The sequence below is a fragment of the Drosophila miranda genome, chromosome 2 (assembly GCF_003369915.1).
Source record: "Drosophila miranda strain MSH22 chromosome 2, D.miranda_PacBio2.1, whole genome shotgun sequence".
Lineage (NCBI taxonomy): Eukaryota > Metazoa > Arthropoda > Insecta > Diptera > Drosophilidae > Drosophila > Drosophila miranda.
Window position 1 is genome coordinate 3,372,481 of NC_046675.1, and position 16,740 is coordinate 3,389,220.

The 16,740-nt window shown below is 46.3% G+C and overlaps 3 protein-coding genes across 8 annotated transcripts in view; 1 reads left to right on the forward strand and 2 right to left on the reverse strand.

Moving 5' to 3' along the window:
* Window positions 1–10,942, forward strand: part of LOC108155771 (tyrosine-protein kinase Fer) — a 29,858-nt gene extending 18,916 nt beyond the window's left edge. For 2 of the 6 annotated variants that reach the window (XM_017286823.2, XM_033388996.1), the window contains exons 4-14: window positions 4,417–4,513; window positions 4,569–4,905; window positions 4,967–5,245; window positions 5,311–5,488; window positions 5,705–7,297; window positions 8,784–9,158; window positions 9,225–9,438; window positions 9,518–9,604; window positions 9,667–9,795; window positions 9,857–10,039; window positions 10,106–10,257. In XM_017286823.2, coding sequence (XP_017142312.1) covers window positions 4,417–4,513; window positions 4,569–4,905; window positions 4,967–5,245; window positions 5,311–5,488; window positions 5,705–7,297; window positions 8,784–9,158; window positions 9,225–9,438; window positions 9,518–9,604; window positions 9,667–9,795; window positions 9,857–10,039; window positions 10,106–10,257 — 3,624 coding nt within the window. Of the gene's footprint in view, window positions 1–4,416; window positions 4,514–4,568; window positions 4,906–4,966; window positions 5,246–5,310; window positions 5,489–5,701; window positions 7,298–8,783; window positions 9,159–9,224; window positions 9,439–9,517; window positions 9,605–9,666; window positions 9,796–9,856; window positions 10,040–10,105 lie in introns of all 6 variants that reach the window. The other 4 variants (XM_017286825.2, XM_017286824.1, XM_017286827.1 and 1 more) reach the window with 4 other exon arrangements.
* Window positions 10,785–13,400, reverse strand: LOC108155772 (L-threonine ammonia-lyase). Its single transcript, XM_017286829.2, has 5 exons — window positions 13,075–13,400; window positions 12,941–13,011; window positions 11,725–12,175; window positions 11,376–11,668; window positions 10,785–11,314 (listed from the first exon to the last, which is right to left on the reverse strand). Exons 1-5 carry the CDS (start codon window positions 13,330–13,332, stop codon window positions 10,963–10,965), a joined length of 1,425 nt encoding a protein of 474 aa, XP_017142318.1. The 5' UTR covers window positions 13,333–13,400; the 3' UTR covers window positions 10,785–10,962.
* A 554-nt stretch (window positions 13,401–13,954) lies between these two features.
* On the reverse strand, window positions 13,955–15,498 carry LOC108157089 (phosphotriesterase-related protein). The gene is made up of 5 exons (XM_017288953.2): window positions 15,370–15,498; window positions 14,772–15,284; window positions 14,555–14,719; window positions 14,275–14,492; window positions 13,955–14,211 (listed from the first exon to the last, which is right to left on the reverse strand). Exons 1-5 carry the CDS (start codon window positions 15,386–15,388, stop codon window positions 14,074–14,076), a joined length of 1,053 nt encoding a protein of 350 aa, XP_017144442.1. The 5' UTR covers window positions 15,389–15,498; the 3' UTR covers window positions 13,955–14,073.
* Window positions 15,499–16,740: the final 1,242 nt, after the last annotated feature.

Genomic DNA, 16,740 nt, shown 5'->3' on the forward strand with positions numbered 1-16,740 from the left:
ATCAGTTCATGAAGATTAAAGTTCTAATAGTATCTGTAAATGAGCCCTGGAATTAGCCTCTGAAGCATCGGAAAGTAAAGGTCCGATAGTAATGCCCTTTGCCTGAAAGATATCAGATGAAGTACCTCAGTTCCTCCCAGCTTATGCCTCTAGTAATATGCCCGTTCCCCAGCCAAGGGTATGCGCAGAGTTATTACAAGTTGTATGGAGGCCCTGCTCGGCTTTCAAAAGTTATGCCCATTCCCTGAAATGATTGGCGAGAGCTGCCGCAGTGCTCTGTAGATCTGTTTTGTACGGGTATTTGTGTATCTGTGTGTCTGTGTGTATGCAAAACAAGTTGCAAGCGACACGTAGGTGGCTTTGAATATTGAAAAGTCGTTCTGCAGCCTCTCCTGCGGCGGATTGAGACCTCCCAGTGGCACTGGCACTGGCAGTGGCAGTGGCCCGGGAGGCAGCCCCAAAAAACGAAAGACTCAAGCCACAAACTTGAGGCCGAAACTCGCTCGGCCCTAATGCGCTGACACTTTCACTGCGATCGTCAATTTTGCCATTCTATTCTTTTGTCTGTGCCACCGATGCGACACTCTCGGCCTGAAATAGAAAGTGCTGATGGCGACCAAAAAAAATACAAATACAAAATTCGATTGCTTTTTTCGTCACGCTTCTTGCCGTTTCTTTTCTTTTCACTTGGCATGCATGCAAATTTTCGCCACAAAAACTTGGCAAAAAAACACAATATGATCCCAATCCCAATCCGAAATGGCCAATAAATGTAGCAACGAAAGTGAAGTGAATATTGCGTGGCAATTATGCGACTGATTTTTCGGAATCGTTTGAACAATGAAATTAAACAGAAGCACACGCTGCCGTGGCCATAGCCCTGGCCCCCTGCTTATGGATTGTACGGTTAGAGCCATCAAAACGGGTTGGCCATTAATATTAGCGTGTCTCTATTGTTGGGCCTGGCCAACAGCAGCAGGAGGTCGTTGACCAGAGCCAGAGCCAGACCCAGACCCAGACCAAGGCACGAACCTCGACCACCAGCGCCGACCACGACAACGAGAGCTCGAGGAAATTACGAGTATACGAAATGCCAGATCCGCGGAAACTCGTGTATTGACCAACGGTCATAAATTTGCATAATTCGCAATTGCGGGCTAAACGCCAGTGTTTAAACAATCTCGAAATGTTTCATAAAACATCATTATTGTCAACGCCACGCCGCTGTCCGCGCTTATGCAATGCCATCTTTCGGGGCGGCAGCTGATTGAAAATTCCCATACAATCAACTGCATTGATTTCCCAACAAACGGGGAAAATGAGCCCCGCCGAACCCCCCAATCGAAACGCGTGTGGCATTTCCTATCGCTTTAGCGCCCATGACTTTTGTCACAGCTGCTGTCGGGCCATTTCATATTCAAATATGTTGGCCAAGAAAAACTCTCCCGCGCTGACAGGCCAAAGAAAAATGGAAAATGTCTAACACACACACACACACACACACACAGATGCAATGCCGTCTGGAGTTTCAGCCTTTTTTTTTGAGTTGGTTTTTTGTGCCTCTTTTGCCGGGGGGTTTTCTTGATTCGGTCTCTCTTTATTGCATCACGATTCCGCAATACATTTGACAAATTTATTTTGATTAGAGGCAATTTCTTTGGAAGTGTAGACAAGAATTGAATCTCGCTTTGATTGAGTTGTGCTCTTTTTTTATTATTATTTTTATGGGCCTGCTATTGGCTGTGGTCGTACTTTATTTATGCTTAAAGCATAAAGGGTTGGGTAACTTTAGAAGACAGAAAATATGGGAATTCGTTCGTAGAAGATTGGAATTGTGTGGAGTATGATTACACTCTTTTTATAGGACTTTTAGCATTCATCTTTTTGCACTTTCAGTTTTTAAAATTCTATTCTTAATAGACCCCTTAAATGATTCGTTTTACAGGCAATTATAAATAATTGTTCGGCTTGATGATTGATTCCCCGAATTGTTAGATAAACTTTAATTGAAAAATGAGCAAAAATCTATGACATCTATAGGAACCAGAGACTAGCGGAGACTTGTTTTGAATTCCCCATAGCCCACATTTCATATGACACGATGCAGCTTAATTTATCACCATTAAATAAGAATCAGCCAGGCCAGGCGAATTTTCTGCTTAATTTGTAGACATTTCATTTCTAATAGATTTTGAGCAAGAAAATACACCGATTTCTGAGGCAGAAGAAACCGAAACAGCAACAGATACAGATACAGATACAGAAAGAGCAACAGAAACAAAAAAAAAACCGAAATCGACGAAACAGAATGGCAAAGAATCAAGCTGATTAATGCAAAACGTGGCAGTTGGCACCACTTGTCACAGTTTCCATTAGGTCATCGCCGCATTTACATATAGATTTGAAATATTTCAACTGTGCGTTGGCCAACTAATGGAATCGTTATGGCTTACCATCTGCAGCATATGGGGGGGCAGAGATCTCCCCGAGAGATCGGAGAGGAGGGGCGTGAGAAAATTGAGAAAGTTTCGCTCGGTTTTGGTTTTGGTTTCGGTTCGGTGCAGGTGGCAGATTAGCAACTTTCCTTGGCCGCTCAGATCCGGCGGCGTTCTCGGGGCAGAAAACAGCGAAATAAAAGAAGAAAAAAAATTGGCAATCATTTGTAAACAATGTGTGAGGCGAGGTCCACCTGGGGTCTGGGGACTATTGACTGTTTGGCTGCTGAGAAGTAAGAAATACGCCGAGCATGACCCACTTTCGAGCCATGTTTACTTCTCTCTCTATCTATTACTGTGGCCCTCTCTTTCTAAACAACTTTTTAGGCAAATTAGCAGCTGCAGAGGCATTGAAAGTTGCTTAACCACTTGCCGAAAAAAAAAAAAAAAAAAAAAAAAACAAAAACAAACCATGGCCAGAACTTTACAAATGCTGGCTATTACGTAGCCAAAGCCGGGAATGGCTATGGGAATGGGTATGGGAATCGGTGACAATAGCAACAAGTTGTCTACGATTGCAACTAATTTCAAGATAACTCTCGAAACACTCTCGACGCCTGTTTCAATGCCAAATCGGTAAACTGGGTCAACAATTTATACGAGTACTGCATATATACTATGTACCCATATATATATGTACTTATGCACATATTCGTAGTACATGCGTTCGAATTGCCTTTTGGTTTGTCTTGTTGCTATTTTCATTTCGATTGTCCCAGGAATGTCTTTGGGCCTGGGGCCTGCTCATCATTCAATTAGTTAATTTCGCTGCGTGTATTTCTGCTGTCTTCCGCGTGCAAAACTGTCTGCAATTAATATGCATGGACAAATGCAACAGCAACAGCCACGACAACGACAACAAAAAGCGGCTCAGGTTGCAGACTTAAGCCGTTGACCAACATTGGGACGAACTGTGGGAATACCGACTCGATAAGGATAAGGAAATATCAGTCCTATAAGCTGTTTCTTTAAAATACAATAGCTAAAGGCCGTTCGCTTGCTGTTCTCCCTCATTAAAAATATTCCTGATAAAAGCTAACAAAGAACATTCCCCAGCTATAAATAAATCCATAGAAGCTAGTACGTATTTTCAGTATCTTTTAACCACTATTTGTGGACTACATTTTAGTGCTATCTTCTATGCGGTTTGTTCCTTGCCAGGCTTTAAAATGGTTCTCATTCGAGTCGTTTTCTACCGCTTTTCGGCCACTGTTCCGGGCCCAGCATCAGCTGCAAAGTGTCTATGCAACTTGAACTCGGCAACTTTGCAGCTGCTTGGCTAACTGCACTTTGCAGCCATTAGTTTTGCAGGCCGAAAGCATCAGCCATCAGCCCCAACTTCGGTTTTACGTCTCCCTCTGCCCCTCTGCAACATTTGTAGCTGTTGATTTTGTTGACAATGCTAACGGATGCTGCTGAAAGCTGGATGCTGGGATGCTGGCTCAGCTGCATAATGCTGCAATCCTTTTGCCCAGTCACTTATCAGTCATTTGCGAGACTAAGTCTTTGGCTGTGGCTGTTGCTGTTGTTGCCTGTTGGTGTTGCTTGTACCTTGCATAATATGCAAACGTGAGAAAATGTTTCGCCAAAGAAAGTGTGAGAGAGAGAGACCCCATGGAGGAGTACGAGTGTACAGAGAGAAAGAGAGAGAGGGAGGGGTGTTTGGGTGGAAAGCTATATGTTTCATTATGCGATTACTCGCATGTGGAGCACAGACAGTGCGCGACAAAAGACACCACACCACACAACACGTAGCCGCAGCCGCGTTGACGATGACGATGATAATGATGATGTAATGAATAAAGCTCGCTTTTTTTGGGAAAGTGGCTTAATGGCACAGTCCACGCACACGTGTGCAAACCGCATTGAAACCCCAACCTCAACTTATACTCATTTCTTGATGATCTCTCACTCATTTCAGCTCACTGACGAGGTGCTGCGCAAGAAGACCGAATACCAAAAACATTTGGAGGGCTACAAGGCGCTGCGCACGCGTTTCGAGGAGCACTACATTAAAGGTAACCCGATCCCGAACCCGATCTGGAATCAATAATGGTGATCTCTCGTTTTCAGCACCCGGTCGGAGTGGCCGCAAACTGGACGATGTGCGCGACAAATATCAGAAGGCCTGCCGCAAGCTCCATCTCACACACAACGAGTACGTGCTCTCCATCTCGGAGGCCATCGAGGTGGAGAAGGACTTTCGCACGGTCCTGCTGCCGGGCCTGCTCGAGCATCAGCAGTCCGTCCAGGAGAGCTTCATCCTGCTGTGGCGCAACATTCTGCAGGAGGCTGTCCAGTACGGCGATCTCACGGCCGACAAGTACAAGGAGATCCAGAAACGCATCGACACTGTGATAGGTGGCATCAATCCGGGCGAAGAGTATGGCGAGTTCACCGAGAAACACAAGTGGGTTGCAGCTTCATGGAAACCACCCTGAATCAATACTGATCGCTCTGATCTTCCGCAGAACCTCACCGACAACGCCGCTACTCTTCCAGTTCGACGAGACGCTCATCGAGGACATACCCGGCAAACTGCAGTCCAGCACTTTGACAGTGGACAACCTTACGGTGGACTGGCTGCGCACACGACTCTCGGAGCTGGAGGGATCCGTGAAGGAGTGCCAGGAGAAGCAGCTCAAGATGATTGAGCATGTGAACGGTGGCTCGCCGGTGGCCAACGGCAGCATTATCTCGAACGGCAGCAACAGCTCCAATGGCATACAGTCCAACAAGGACAGCCAGTGGTAGGATAGCTCACCGAAACTACACAATAGATCACTGTAAATCATGTAATTCTCTCTGTCAACAGTCGCCAGTCCAAGGACCTGAATGCCCTGAGATGCCAGGAGAAACAGAAACAGAAGCTGGTGGACATGATCAAGTGCGCTCTGAACGAAGTGGGCTGCGAGGAGCTGCCCTCCGGCTGCGATGACCACCTCACCCTCGAGCAGACCTTCATCGAGAATGGCTACAACAACGAACAGCAGGTGGGTTGGCACGTTGCCCCTTGGGTTGTGGCTAGTCCTAAGTTGTAGGTGGTTTCTGGTCTAGCTCTAATGATAACTAATCTTCTGCCATGAAACGATTTCTTTCTCTCTGGATGCCGCCCTCTGTCCCATCCACACATACCACACAACACACTCGAAATCTAACCCATTTGAAACCCCTACCTCCAATCCCACATGGGATGATGCTGGCAGCAGCGCTCCAACTCCACTAGCTCTCCAGGGCTGGGCATCATGAATGAGCTGATGCGACGCGGGGGAGTCCTCACTCTGCTGCGCGGCCGTGGGCGCCACTTCAAGCGCAAGTCGACGCCGCAACCGACGACGCCCATGACACGGACGCGCCAGGGACGCTTCTCGAAGATGCAGCCGCGCTCCCAGAGCCTCGGATCGTTGTCGGTAATTGGGGATGCGCGTAGTCCTGCACGTTACGAGCCCATTACTAACCCGCTGCGCCTGGCGGCCAGCGTCCACTACTTGGGCGAGGAGATATCCCTCAGCTCGTCGCCGCCGGCCCTGCCGCGACTGCGTCGCACCCAGTGTTCCATGTTGTGTTTGGGCGAGGACGAGGAGCCGCTGGAGCCGTTGCCGGCGGTCTTCTCGCCCGCCCCGCTCACCCAGCTAACCGTTGCCGTTATTACTAACACTAACAACAATCACATCTACGCGGATCTCGAGCTGGGCCTGAAGATACCCCATGCGGACAGTCTCGCCAGCGAGGCGGAGGAGGAGGAGGAGGAGGCGGAGCTGCCCGCCCGGAAAGAGCAGATCAAGATAGAAATCAATCAGGCAGTGCCACAGAACTCGATTGATGCGCATTTGGACAGGATCGATGAGCTAAATCGAGTGCTGGACGATCGCTTGAAGCGAAGCCTGCAGCCCACGACGCCCAACGATGATGTGAATGCCATCGAGAGCATGGACGAGGTGCAGACCCGCAAGCCAGCACCCAGCGATGTGGACGCCCAAACGAAGCGCAGCTCCAGCTCCAGCTCGGAGTGCCGCTCCTCACAGCTGTCCTCCAAGGAAATGGGATACTCGAAGAAGCGTTCGCTGTCCTTCACCCAAAAGTCCATCAGCAACATCTTCAGCAATCTCAAGGAGTTCTCCAAGAGTCCCCTGGTGCGAATGGGCAAGAGTGCGACGCTGCCCGAGGAGCAGCAGCACCCAGAGAAGCCCCAGGCCCCGAACGACCAGCATTCCAGCGGCAGCGAGTCCCAAACGAATCCGAGCAGCAGCAGCCAGAACAACAACAATGCCAGCAGTAGTATTAGCAATCACAGTGCCTCACAGTCCACGATCATCACGAGCACGATCACCACGACGATCACCACGACCACATCGTCTGCGACGCCGTCCAAGGAGACCTCAAGACTGAAATTCAAAGTGCCAAAGATCCAGAACAAATCGAAAGCCATCCGCAATACATTCCGATCCAAGTTGCTCAACTTCCAGTTGAAGCGATCCAAGCCCTGCAAACAGTGCACCAAACGGAGGCGCATCCACCCCAGCAAGAGTGTCTTTGACTTTGCCAAGGAGTTCGACACGGAGCACCAAGAGGGTGCCGCCGAGGAGCAGTTCTGCAGCTGCCCCGCACCGGCCCCAAAGTCGAAGCTGCCCATTCAGATGGAGCGGAAGTTCGAGTCGCACAGCTCCGGGGAGCTGGACGAGAACGACGACGATGACCGGGACCGGGACCATGATAACGATAACGATAACGAGGATAGCATCAGCGACGATGTGCTCAGCATGAAGGAGCACTGCTACTGCATTCCCAGCTTGGCGGCCAGTGTGAGTTCCCGTAACCGTCTCTCGACTCTCGCATTCGACAGCTACAACAGCACCCCCTCCACCGTATCAAGAGTATCTAAGCAACCGGACGCCGGATGGCGCCTCCTCACAATGAACAAAACAAAAACCGCATCGCCTTTTGCCTCTATTTGCATGTTTGATTGATTGTTTGTGCATGTTTCAACGTTTACGTTCAATATTGAAAGCATGTGGGGGAGAGCTTTTTATTGCGGGGTCCTAAAAATAGAGCACAGGGTGCTCCCAATTCATATAGATCTTTGACGGAAGTTCTTGGCTTAGGGTATGAGAACTATGTGTCTCGGTTTGGCCAAAGCAGGAGAGACATAGTTTCTGGCATTTCTTGAAAGAAAAAAGGTGGGGAAGCAAGGCTTTAGAAGGAGAACCTTTCCATACAGAGAGGTTACAGAGAGGGCTTTACAAATCTGTTAAAAAAAAGGGGATAAAAACGTTGAGAATAGCTTTGCATGTTGTATCTTTCTTTAACAGAACAGATTTCATATCAGAGGAAAATACACCCTCTACTTAGCATTTCCTTTGACCCTCTTTTGATGTTCCACACTTGATTGACTGAAAGAGTATCTATATTTCGATCTGCCAGAAGTATCTTTCTCCCTTCCGATATCTAAATTTACGTGTGCGTGCCACAAAAAGATACAGAGCACACAGTGTCTCTCTCTCTCTCTATCCTAGATACAAGTTCAACTGAGAGCGTAAAACGATTATAGCTTTTAGTTCTCCCTGATCCGACGAACAGTTTGGACACTGGGCCGCAGGCAGTAGGCACTAGGCACTAGGCACTAGGCACTAGGCAGCCGCTGCCATTAATCTCTCTTGAAAGTCTCTTGAAATGTTTGGCGTCTGTTTGGCCAGTGAAAAGTTGGAAATCATATTTGTAGAACGCGTTTTTTCGATATTGCGCAAGTACTTGGACAGTTGATAGTATCCCTATACGTCCATAATGACCAGCACCAGCACATCCGGTCGGAGCAGTAATGGTGGCCCCGATGGTAGCGGGATCTTTGAGACCTTTGTCTTTGCCGGCCGCCCCGTGCCGCCGGCACGTAAGAAAAGACCCAAATCGAAAGTATTTGTGAGTCACACAAGCGTCAGCCTTGAACGTAGATCTTCTGTATTGTCCATATCCATATCCGATGTAGTAATAATATTTATTTTTATATGCCTCTTGCTTACAGTATTTTATTTTAATTTGCGTGTGTATCTATGTATCTCTGTATCTTATTAAAAAAAAGGCTGCTGCATTTCGTCAGAGCCAATTGCACCCACGCATTTCCGTTCCACCGTTTGTGGAAATTGTGGAAATGGCGTGTTAAGCTTTCCATTCTATTTTATTTGCCATCGTTTCACTCTTTCTGTATTTCGTATTCTGTATTCTGCATGCCGTTCACTAATCTTCTGGCTAAGTGGGTAGAACATATTGGCTAAGCTAATTGTCTGGCTCTTGCAGATATCCCTGTCCACGAATCGGCCGCTCTACGAGGAGGAGTGGTTCCACGGTGTGTTGCCCCGCGAGGAGGTGGTGCGTCTCCTCAACAACGACGGCGACTTCCTGGTGCGCGAGACCATCCGGAACGAGGAAAGCCAGATTGTGCTGAGCGTCTGCTGGAATGGCCACAAGCACTTCATCGTCCAGACCACGGTCGAGGGCAACTTCCGCTTCGAGGGTCCGCCCTTTGCCAGCATCCAGGAGCTGATCATGCATCAGTACCACATCGAGTTGCCCGTCACTGTCAAGTCCGGTGCCATTCTCCGACGACCCGTTTGCCGGGAACGCTGGGAGCTGAGCAACGATGATGTGGTCCTACTCGAAAGGATTGGCCGGGTAATCATCCGTGCTTGTTTGAATTCTGAAAGAGTTGGATATTTACTAGACTTGTTCTATTTCCAGGGCAACTTTGGGGATGTCTACAAGGCCAAATTGAAGTCCACCAAACTGGATGTGGCCGTCAAAACCTGCCGCATGACCCTGCCCGACGAACAGAAGCGCAAGTTCCTGCAGGAGGGCCGCATCCTTAAGCAGTACGATCATCCGAATATTGTCAAACTGATTGGCATTTGTGTGCAGAAGCAGCCCATAATGATTGTCATGGAACTGGTGCTGGGTAAGTGAGGGGAAAAAGAATAAACGAGAAAATAAAGAATGTATTCCAGCGAAATTCATATTTGAATGTACATTTCCAGGTGGTTCCCTGCTTACATATTTGCGTAAAAACTCGAATGGCCTCTCCGCTCGCCAACAAATGGGAATGTGCCGAGATGCGGCAGCAGGTAAGAGCCACATAAACCCAGTAAAAATCCCCAACTAAACCCATATAATATTGTTAATTCAGGCATGCGTTATCTGGAGTCCAAGAACTGCATTCATCGGGATCTGGCGGCGCGGAATTGTCTCGTCGATCTAGAGCACAGCGTAAAGATCTCTGATTTCGGAATGTCCCGCGAGGAAGAGGAATATATAGGTAGGGTTAACGATCTAAACAAACTCCAACTCAAACTAATCTATATTTTGTTCTGGAACAGTTTCCGATGGCATGAAGCAAATACCCGTGAAATGGACAGCGCCAGAGGCCCTGAACTTTGGCAAATACACCTCCCTATGCGATGTCTGGTCCTATGGCATACTGATGTGGGAGATATTCTCCAAGGGAGATACACCTTACTCGGGCATGAGCAATTCAAGGGCCAGAGAGCGCATCGATACAGGTAAGGAATCAACTTAAATTGTACAAAATAATATAATGTAATATAATGGCTGTATATTATTAATAGGATATCGCATGCCAACGCCGGAGAATACGCCGCCAGAGATGTATCGACTGATGCTCAAGTGCTGGGCCGCCGATGCCGAGTCCCGGCCACATTTCGATGAAATCTACAATGTGGTCGATGCCCTCATACTGCGCCTGGACAACAGCCACTGAATGACTGAGTGTATCCGCGCATCCGGTAGCTGTAGCCGCATCTGTATCTATAACTTTAAGCATACTCAATGTAGGTTTAGTCAACGCTTTTAAAGTACGTCACGTCCTAGGACTTATCAACGAGATGCCTGTATTTCTGAGATACCATAAACCATACAACATACAACTGATACATTTTACCACATAAACGATATTTATATACCTACCTATATTTTTTCTAGCCATGTAATCTGTAAAGTTTCGATATTTAACGGTATTTTGATGTACGAGCATGTGTGTATCCGTGACTGACTGAGTATGTATGATATAATGAATCCTTAATGTGCCAAAAACCGCAAGAACTTTAAAAGAAAAGTGAAAGAAATTCTAAAAAAAAATGTGTGTCTGCTTGAAGAACTGTAAAGCCTAGGCCTAAGCTCATTGAATTTATATCCTTAGTTGTTTTTGTGTTTTTCTTTAGTTTAAAAAACCAGATATTTGTAAATTATTCAAGCCTTACGTTGGTCAATTCGTTTGAAGACTCTGTATTCTGTGTATTGTATATTTATTTACACCTAATTTACATATTTTTACTTCGCCTACGATTACGATTATATATGTACTATATCTGTATATCTACGCTCTAAGTTAAAGCTTTAAGTTGTGCTGCGCTGCTGAAGTGAATAAATCATATGTGTACCGTGTACTTGTTGGAAAGTTTTGATCCTACGCCTCCGGGTCATTCCGCAAAGCCAGTGGCACATCGGAGAACTCTACTTTGGCGTAGACTTTCTTCAGTTCGTTCTTCAGCTTCAGACTGTGCGTCCAGTCGACTGTTTCGCACACCACTTTCACCTCCACGGTGTAGATGTCCCTGAGCCAGGCACGTTCGTGCATAATATCCTTGATGGAAACTCCTTCGCGCACCAGCAGGTTGCACAGATCATTGATGCCGCCCGGCCGATCGCTGATCTCCACATTGAACTTGACCAGACGACCCACGGCAGCCAATCCTCGCTCCAGACAGCGCCCAAAGACAGTGGTGTCTATGTTGCCACCACACAGCAGGACCACAACCCTAAGGAATGGGGTAAAATCAGTCGGGAATCCTACTTTCAGGCACCCCAATCCCCACTCACTTCTTGCCCCTCAGTTCATCGAGATGTCCGGCCAGAATGGCAGCTAGACCTGCACCGCCAGCTCCCTCAACCACACACTTCTCCTCCTCCACCAGTCGGAGTATAGCCAGTGCAATCCACTCCTCCTTGACCACCACCATGCGATCAATCAACGGCATGGCCGTGGCATAGGCATTGTAGCCGACCTTTGGAACCGCCAGACCATCGGCCAGGGTGTTCTTTATGGGTGTATGAATGGGTCCCTTGTTCTCCATGGCTCTAGTAAAACTTGCGCACTTCTCCGACTCCACACCCTGGAAAAACAATAGAATACAGGCTTTGGTTCCTTTTCGAGAACGATTCTACTTACAATGATCTTGGTTTTGGGGGATAGTGCCTTCACCGCTGTGGCTATGCCGGCTATGAGGCCGCCACCGCCCACCGGCACCACCACAGCATCCGGTTCGGGCACCTGTTCGAGGATCTCCAATCCGATGGTACCCTGGCCGGCCATTATGTGCGGATGATCGTAGCCATTCACATAGAGCAGACCCTCGTCCTGGGACATGCGCATGGCCAGGGACTTCGCCTCACCCATATCGTTGCCCTCCACGATGACGCGAGCCTTGTAGTTGCGGCACTTCTGGATCTTCATGATCGGCGCCGCCTTGGGCATGACCACCGTTACGGGAATGTTCAGCTTCCAGCCATGGTAGCACAATGCCTGAGCATGATTCCCCAGCGAGGCACTGATCACTCCCGTCCGCTTCTGTTCGTCTGTTAGGGACAGCAGGGCGTACCGGGCACCACGCTCCTTGAAGCTGTCGAAACGGATGTCAAATGGATTCGGTGCTCAATCACATGTTGCTCGTAAAATCGGAAATCAATTAGCAACAGTAATTAATTTCCCCCATTTAACCATATCAGCCTATTAAGCGTTATCTTATCGGATCTCTGCCTATTACTTTTTTGGCCAAGTGATAGAAATGCGTTGTAGCCGCTCAATGAATGATGTATGCATGATTAATCATAGTAGCTGTTCGAGCGCCCCAGAAGATGACAACAAAATTGGAATATAGACACTTTTCTTATCAGTAGCCGGAAAATACCGCTGCCAGACAATATTCAGATGCACATTATATAGGCTATTAGGCACAATACAGATTATTACAAGCAATAATAATGCCAGAGTGATCATGAACCTTGGACCTAATTTCGCAAACAGAAACCCATAATAAAAGGACGGGGGAACAGCGTAGAAAACTGTGTATATATTATACTCGTAATCGTTTGTACGAATTTTTCTAAAATGATCGGTCATTTAGGGGATATCACAGGTAACCATAAACTATTTTTGTACCATTTATTGACTTGCTGCTCAAGAAAGCCCCCAATATTATATAGAGACATACCTGTAGGATAGACGGACAAACTAAAGGACCCAAAACACCTAAAATCTTTAAAATCTCATTTTCAGGGCACAGATTACATCTATTCCGTCGTATTCCAATGGATAATATAATAGCAACCGTTCCTAACTCACAGGATATTTCAATGGTTTTTGTATGGTTTCCCCGATCACTCACCTGCCTGTATATTGTAGGAAATCCTTTTTCAAATAAAGCTCCATGCCATATAGATCCGAAGAAGTGGATTTCTGCAAGCCACTCACTTAATTATAGCAGACCACAATCAACGATCAGCAGAGATGGATATTTACCGGACATGGTGTACGCTCGACTCCACCTCGGATAAGAAACGCTGCCGATGTGACATCATGGAAGGATATTTTTCGAGGATTCGCGGGATCGCAGAAGGGATCTAAGATTTCCTCCACACCGCCAGAGACATGTCTGGGTCTGAGCTTCACCTCAGAGGGTTCCACCTTGCTTGCACCATTGCTGTTCCCATTCTTATTTCCATTGCTTTTTGGAACATTCTGTTCCTTGAGCGTTTCCGTTTTTACCGCCTGCAACATTTTGTTCCCTCAAAGTTCTTCCAGCTTCTACGACTGCTTGCCGACAACTGCCTGGTGAATACTACTGAATGCTGGAATAGTCGGAACTCGTATATATAGGCAGGTCGATTAGGAGTCTCTATTGACGAGCTGATGGTCGTAAAAACGGCACCTTTGCGTTTCGATTGCCTGGGGCGGCTGGTCACTTTATGAGGCCTGGCCTGGCCTGGCCTAACGACGACGCGGTGTTGATAAGAAGCGGGCTTTGGTAACCGCAAATGAAACAAAAACAACGATAAGGCTTAGATTTACTCAAATTGTAGTATTTTTGGCAACATCACCAAAAGCAGAAAGGTTCCATAACCAATTGGAAAATACGTTCAAAGTCGTTTATATAAAATACGGGTCAGGGCGATAAGAAATTGGTAGGGCCTTTCCACAGTGGAATTTTCGGAAACCTTTTGAATCCAATCATCAAATACCAAGCGAATTTGTATTCAAATGTTTTGGATTGTAGGTGATTGCACCACTTAAAGGTCGAAACATTCATTCGGCTTTCATCTGTAGGCAGGAAAAGCTGCGCACAAGCCCCCAAAAAATACCATTAAAAAAATAATAAACATACTGGGCGATAAGACGAAACTTATGAACATTTTGTGAATTGCTATATTTTCCAAGTTTGCCAAAACAACAGAGCTTATCTAATCCACTCGGAGATGATAAGGCATGCAGCAGTCCAAACAACATCATACAGCCCTCCTTCTAGGGATCAAATGCGAGCCAATTGGCGGGATTGGTGACAGTCATTTGCTCCACTTGCTCCAAGGTGACGCCGCGGGCGAACATGCGAGGCAGGATGTTTGTGTGGATATGATGATAGCCATGACCCCCGTAGGAAGTCTGTTGGAAAAATTGAGAATTAAAGCGATATATTTATAGGTAATGTGGCTATTTTTAGCCCACCAATCGATGCTTTGTATGAATGTCGTGGGACATGAGCAGCCTGTCCAACAGACCCTCCTCGATAAGCTTCATCAGATTGTCAATGCGCTGGCCGTCGGATATCATGTCCACATTGGTGTTTAGCTGGTAGTATGAGCACTCAGTGCCGAATAGATCGTACTGTAGGTAACAACCCAGCTCGGAGAGCTCTACCAACTCTTCAATCTTGAAAAGGGTGCCTAAAAAGATCAGTGAAAATCTCTTAAAGGTCAGTGGGAAATGGTATTGTCACTTCACTTACGATCCAAATGCGACATAACACACTTCTGGGCACGACCGCCAGCCTCCAGGTACAGGCGCATGATGTCAAAAGGAGCCTGAGCATCTCGATGGGGATGGAAGGAGACGCCGCAGCCCAGAACCTCCTGGATCTCACCCGTTGCCTTGATGGAATTCTTTTCAAACTCTGCAGGGGATTACCGATTATAAAGTGGTTCCTGGTAGTCGTTAGGGCTTACCATGAATGGGATAAACGCTGGCCACCTCCCCAATGAAGCCACACTTGACCATTTTCCCCTTGATCTCGATACCAGTCAGAATATCCTTGGTATACAAATCACTCATCTGCTCCACTGTGAGACTCGCATGACTGGCGTCCTGCACGGCATGGATATAGTGCCCGGTGCCCGCTATGAAATGGACACCCGTGCTCTCTGCCAGCTCCACAATGAACTCGAGGTTCCGCTTCAGACCATAGCTGCTGTTTTCTACGATGCTGCCGCCGCCGTGCTTCTTGTAGAGCAGCACATCCTTCTTGGCGGCCTCGAGGGCCTCCTCGTCGTAGAACCGAACATTCTCCTTGCTGGAATAGGGATACAGACGAACATAGCCCAGGGTGGACATGCTAATCTTTGCCTTCAGTTCGCTTTCAAAGTCCGCCGGCGGTGGCCTGTAAAAGTGCTCGAAATCGAGGGCCACATGCTCGTGGGTGAGGGTGCGACCCAGCAGATTGGGTGTGATGCTACCCAGCACTACGCAGATGCATAGACAGTGGAAATTTTCATGGAAATAAGCGTAAAATCCGCTCTTATCATAATATATACTCCACCAACTTACCGGTCTCTACCGCAGTCATGTTTGCAGCCTTCTATTTGGGTCACACTCTAGCAGGAACTTCTATTTTTAGATAGCTCGTTTAACCTGTTGGCGTCCGAACTCCCCGACTTTCCAAGAGCAACTGATCGGATAGAACCCCTGCGGGGCTTCGTGGTGAATAATTCTTTACAGTTGTTCTGCTTTGTTCTCGTAGATCATAAATACTCGTACATACATATGTATTCCAGTGTGGGTATTGTATTCCACAATCAGAGATTGCAATTGCGTCTATTATCTCTTTTAAGTGCAATTAAAGTCGTGATGATATGGCGCTGTAAACTGGAGAAGATGTGTTCTAGGGGCGTACTGTACTTGAGAGAGAGTTCAATGGCAGCAATGGATGCTAAGATCATATTCTGGTGCTGTTACTATATGTCAGCCCTCCAATAGTTCCCAGAAAACGATTAACTCCAGCAAAACAGTTACAAAACAAGAACAAAATCTATCATATCATAGCCAGACCTAGTTTTAACCTCTTCATTTCTACTCAACCACCATATATATATAATAGCATACAAAACCATCATCAGCTCCTATCAAAACCATACAAAAACTCTCAAAAAACTTCTGCTCAATCAATAGACTTTAGTTGTTTATATTTCTCAGAATAATTCTCTTTATTAGTTCCATTTCTTTCCGTGTTTTTTTTTTTGTTTGTTTGTATTTTTCTTTTAATTTTACTTAGTTTTTAGGTTTATCAGTTTTAGCAATTTCTCATTTATCAGATATATAGTCTATATATATATACTCATTTTAACTTAAGTTATATTCATTTGTTAATTTCATGACATTGCTGCTGCTACCTTCATCCATTTCAACTGTTATATCTTTTGTATATATATCTATATATATATATATTTCCATATCGATTCTCCTTAAGATCTAAGCACATCGCGAATAATCTGTCAAATATTGTATCTTTTATTTTGTGTGTGTGTGGGTCTGGTGTGTGTTTTTCTAAGCCAATCTTGATTACAACTTAAGTTTTAAGTGATTCCTTTTGTTGTTATCTAAATTATTATTGTTATGAAGGTTTTTTGTTTTGTTTTCGATTTACATAAACGACTCTATAAAGAAGTAAGCACGCAAAACTGCTTGCATTATAATATTTCGTTTTGTTGAGTTTTGTTTTGTTTTTAGGTAGTTGCTGAGTTTTGCTTTTGAACACTTGCTGTGACTTTAGTTAGGTTATTACTATTGCATCGAGAGAGCGAACCTCCTGCCTGGCCCCCACATAATCTGTCATAAAAATAAACCTCTATGCGACCCATCTTTCCACATCTCTCCGGCTCTCCAGCTCCCTAGCTCTCCCGCTCTCCATATCTTTTCTAT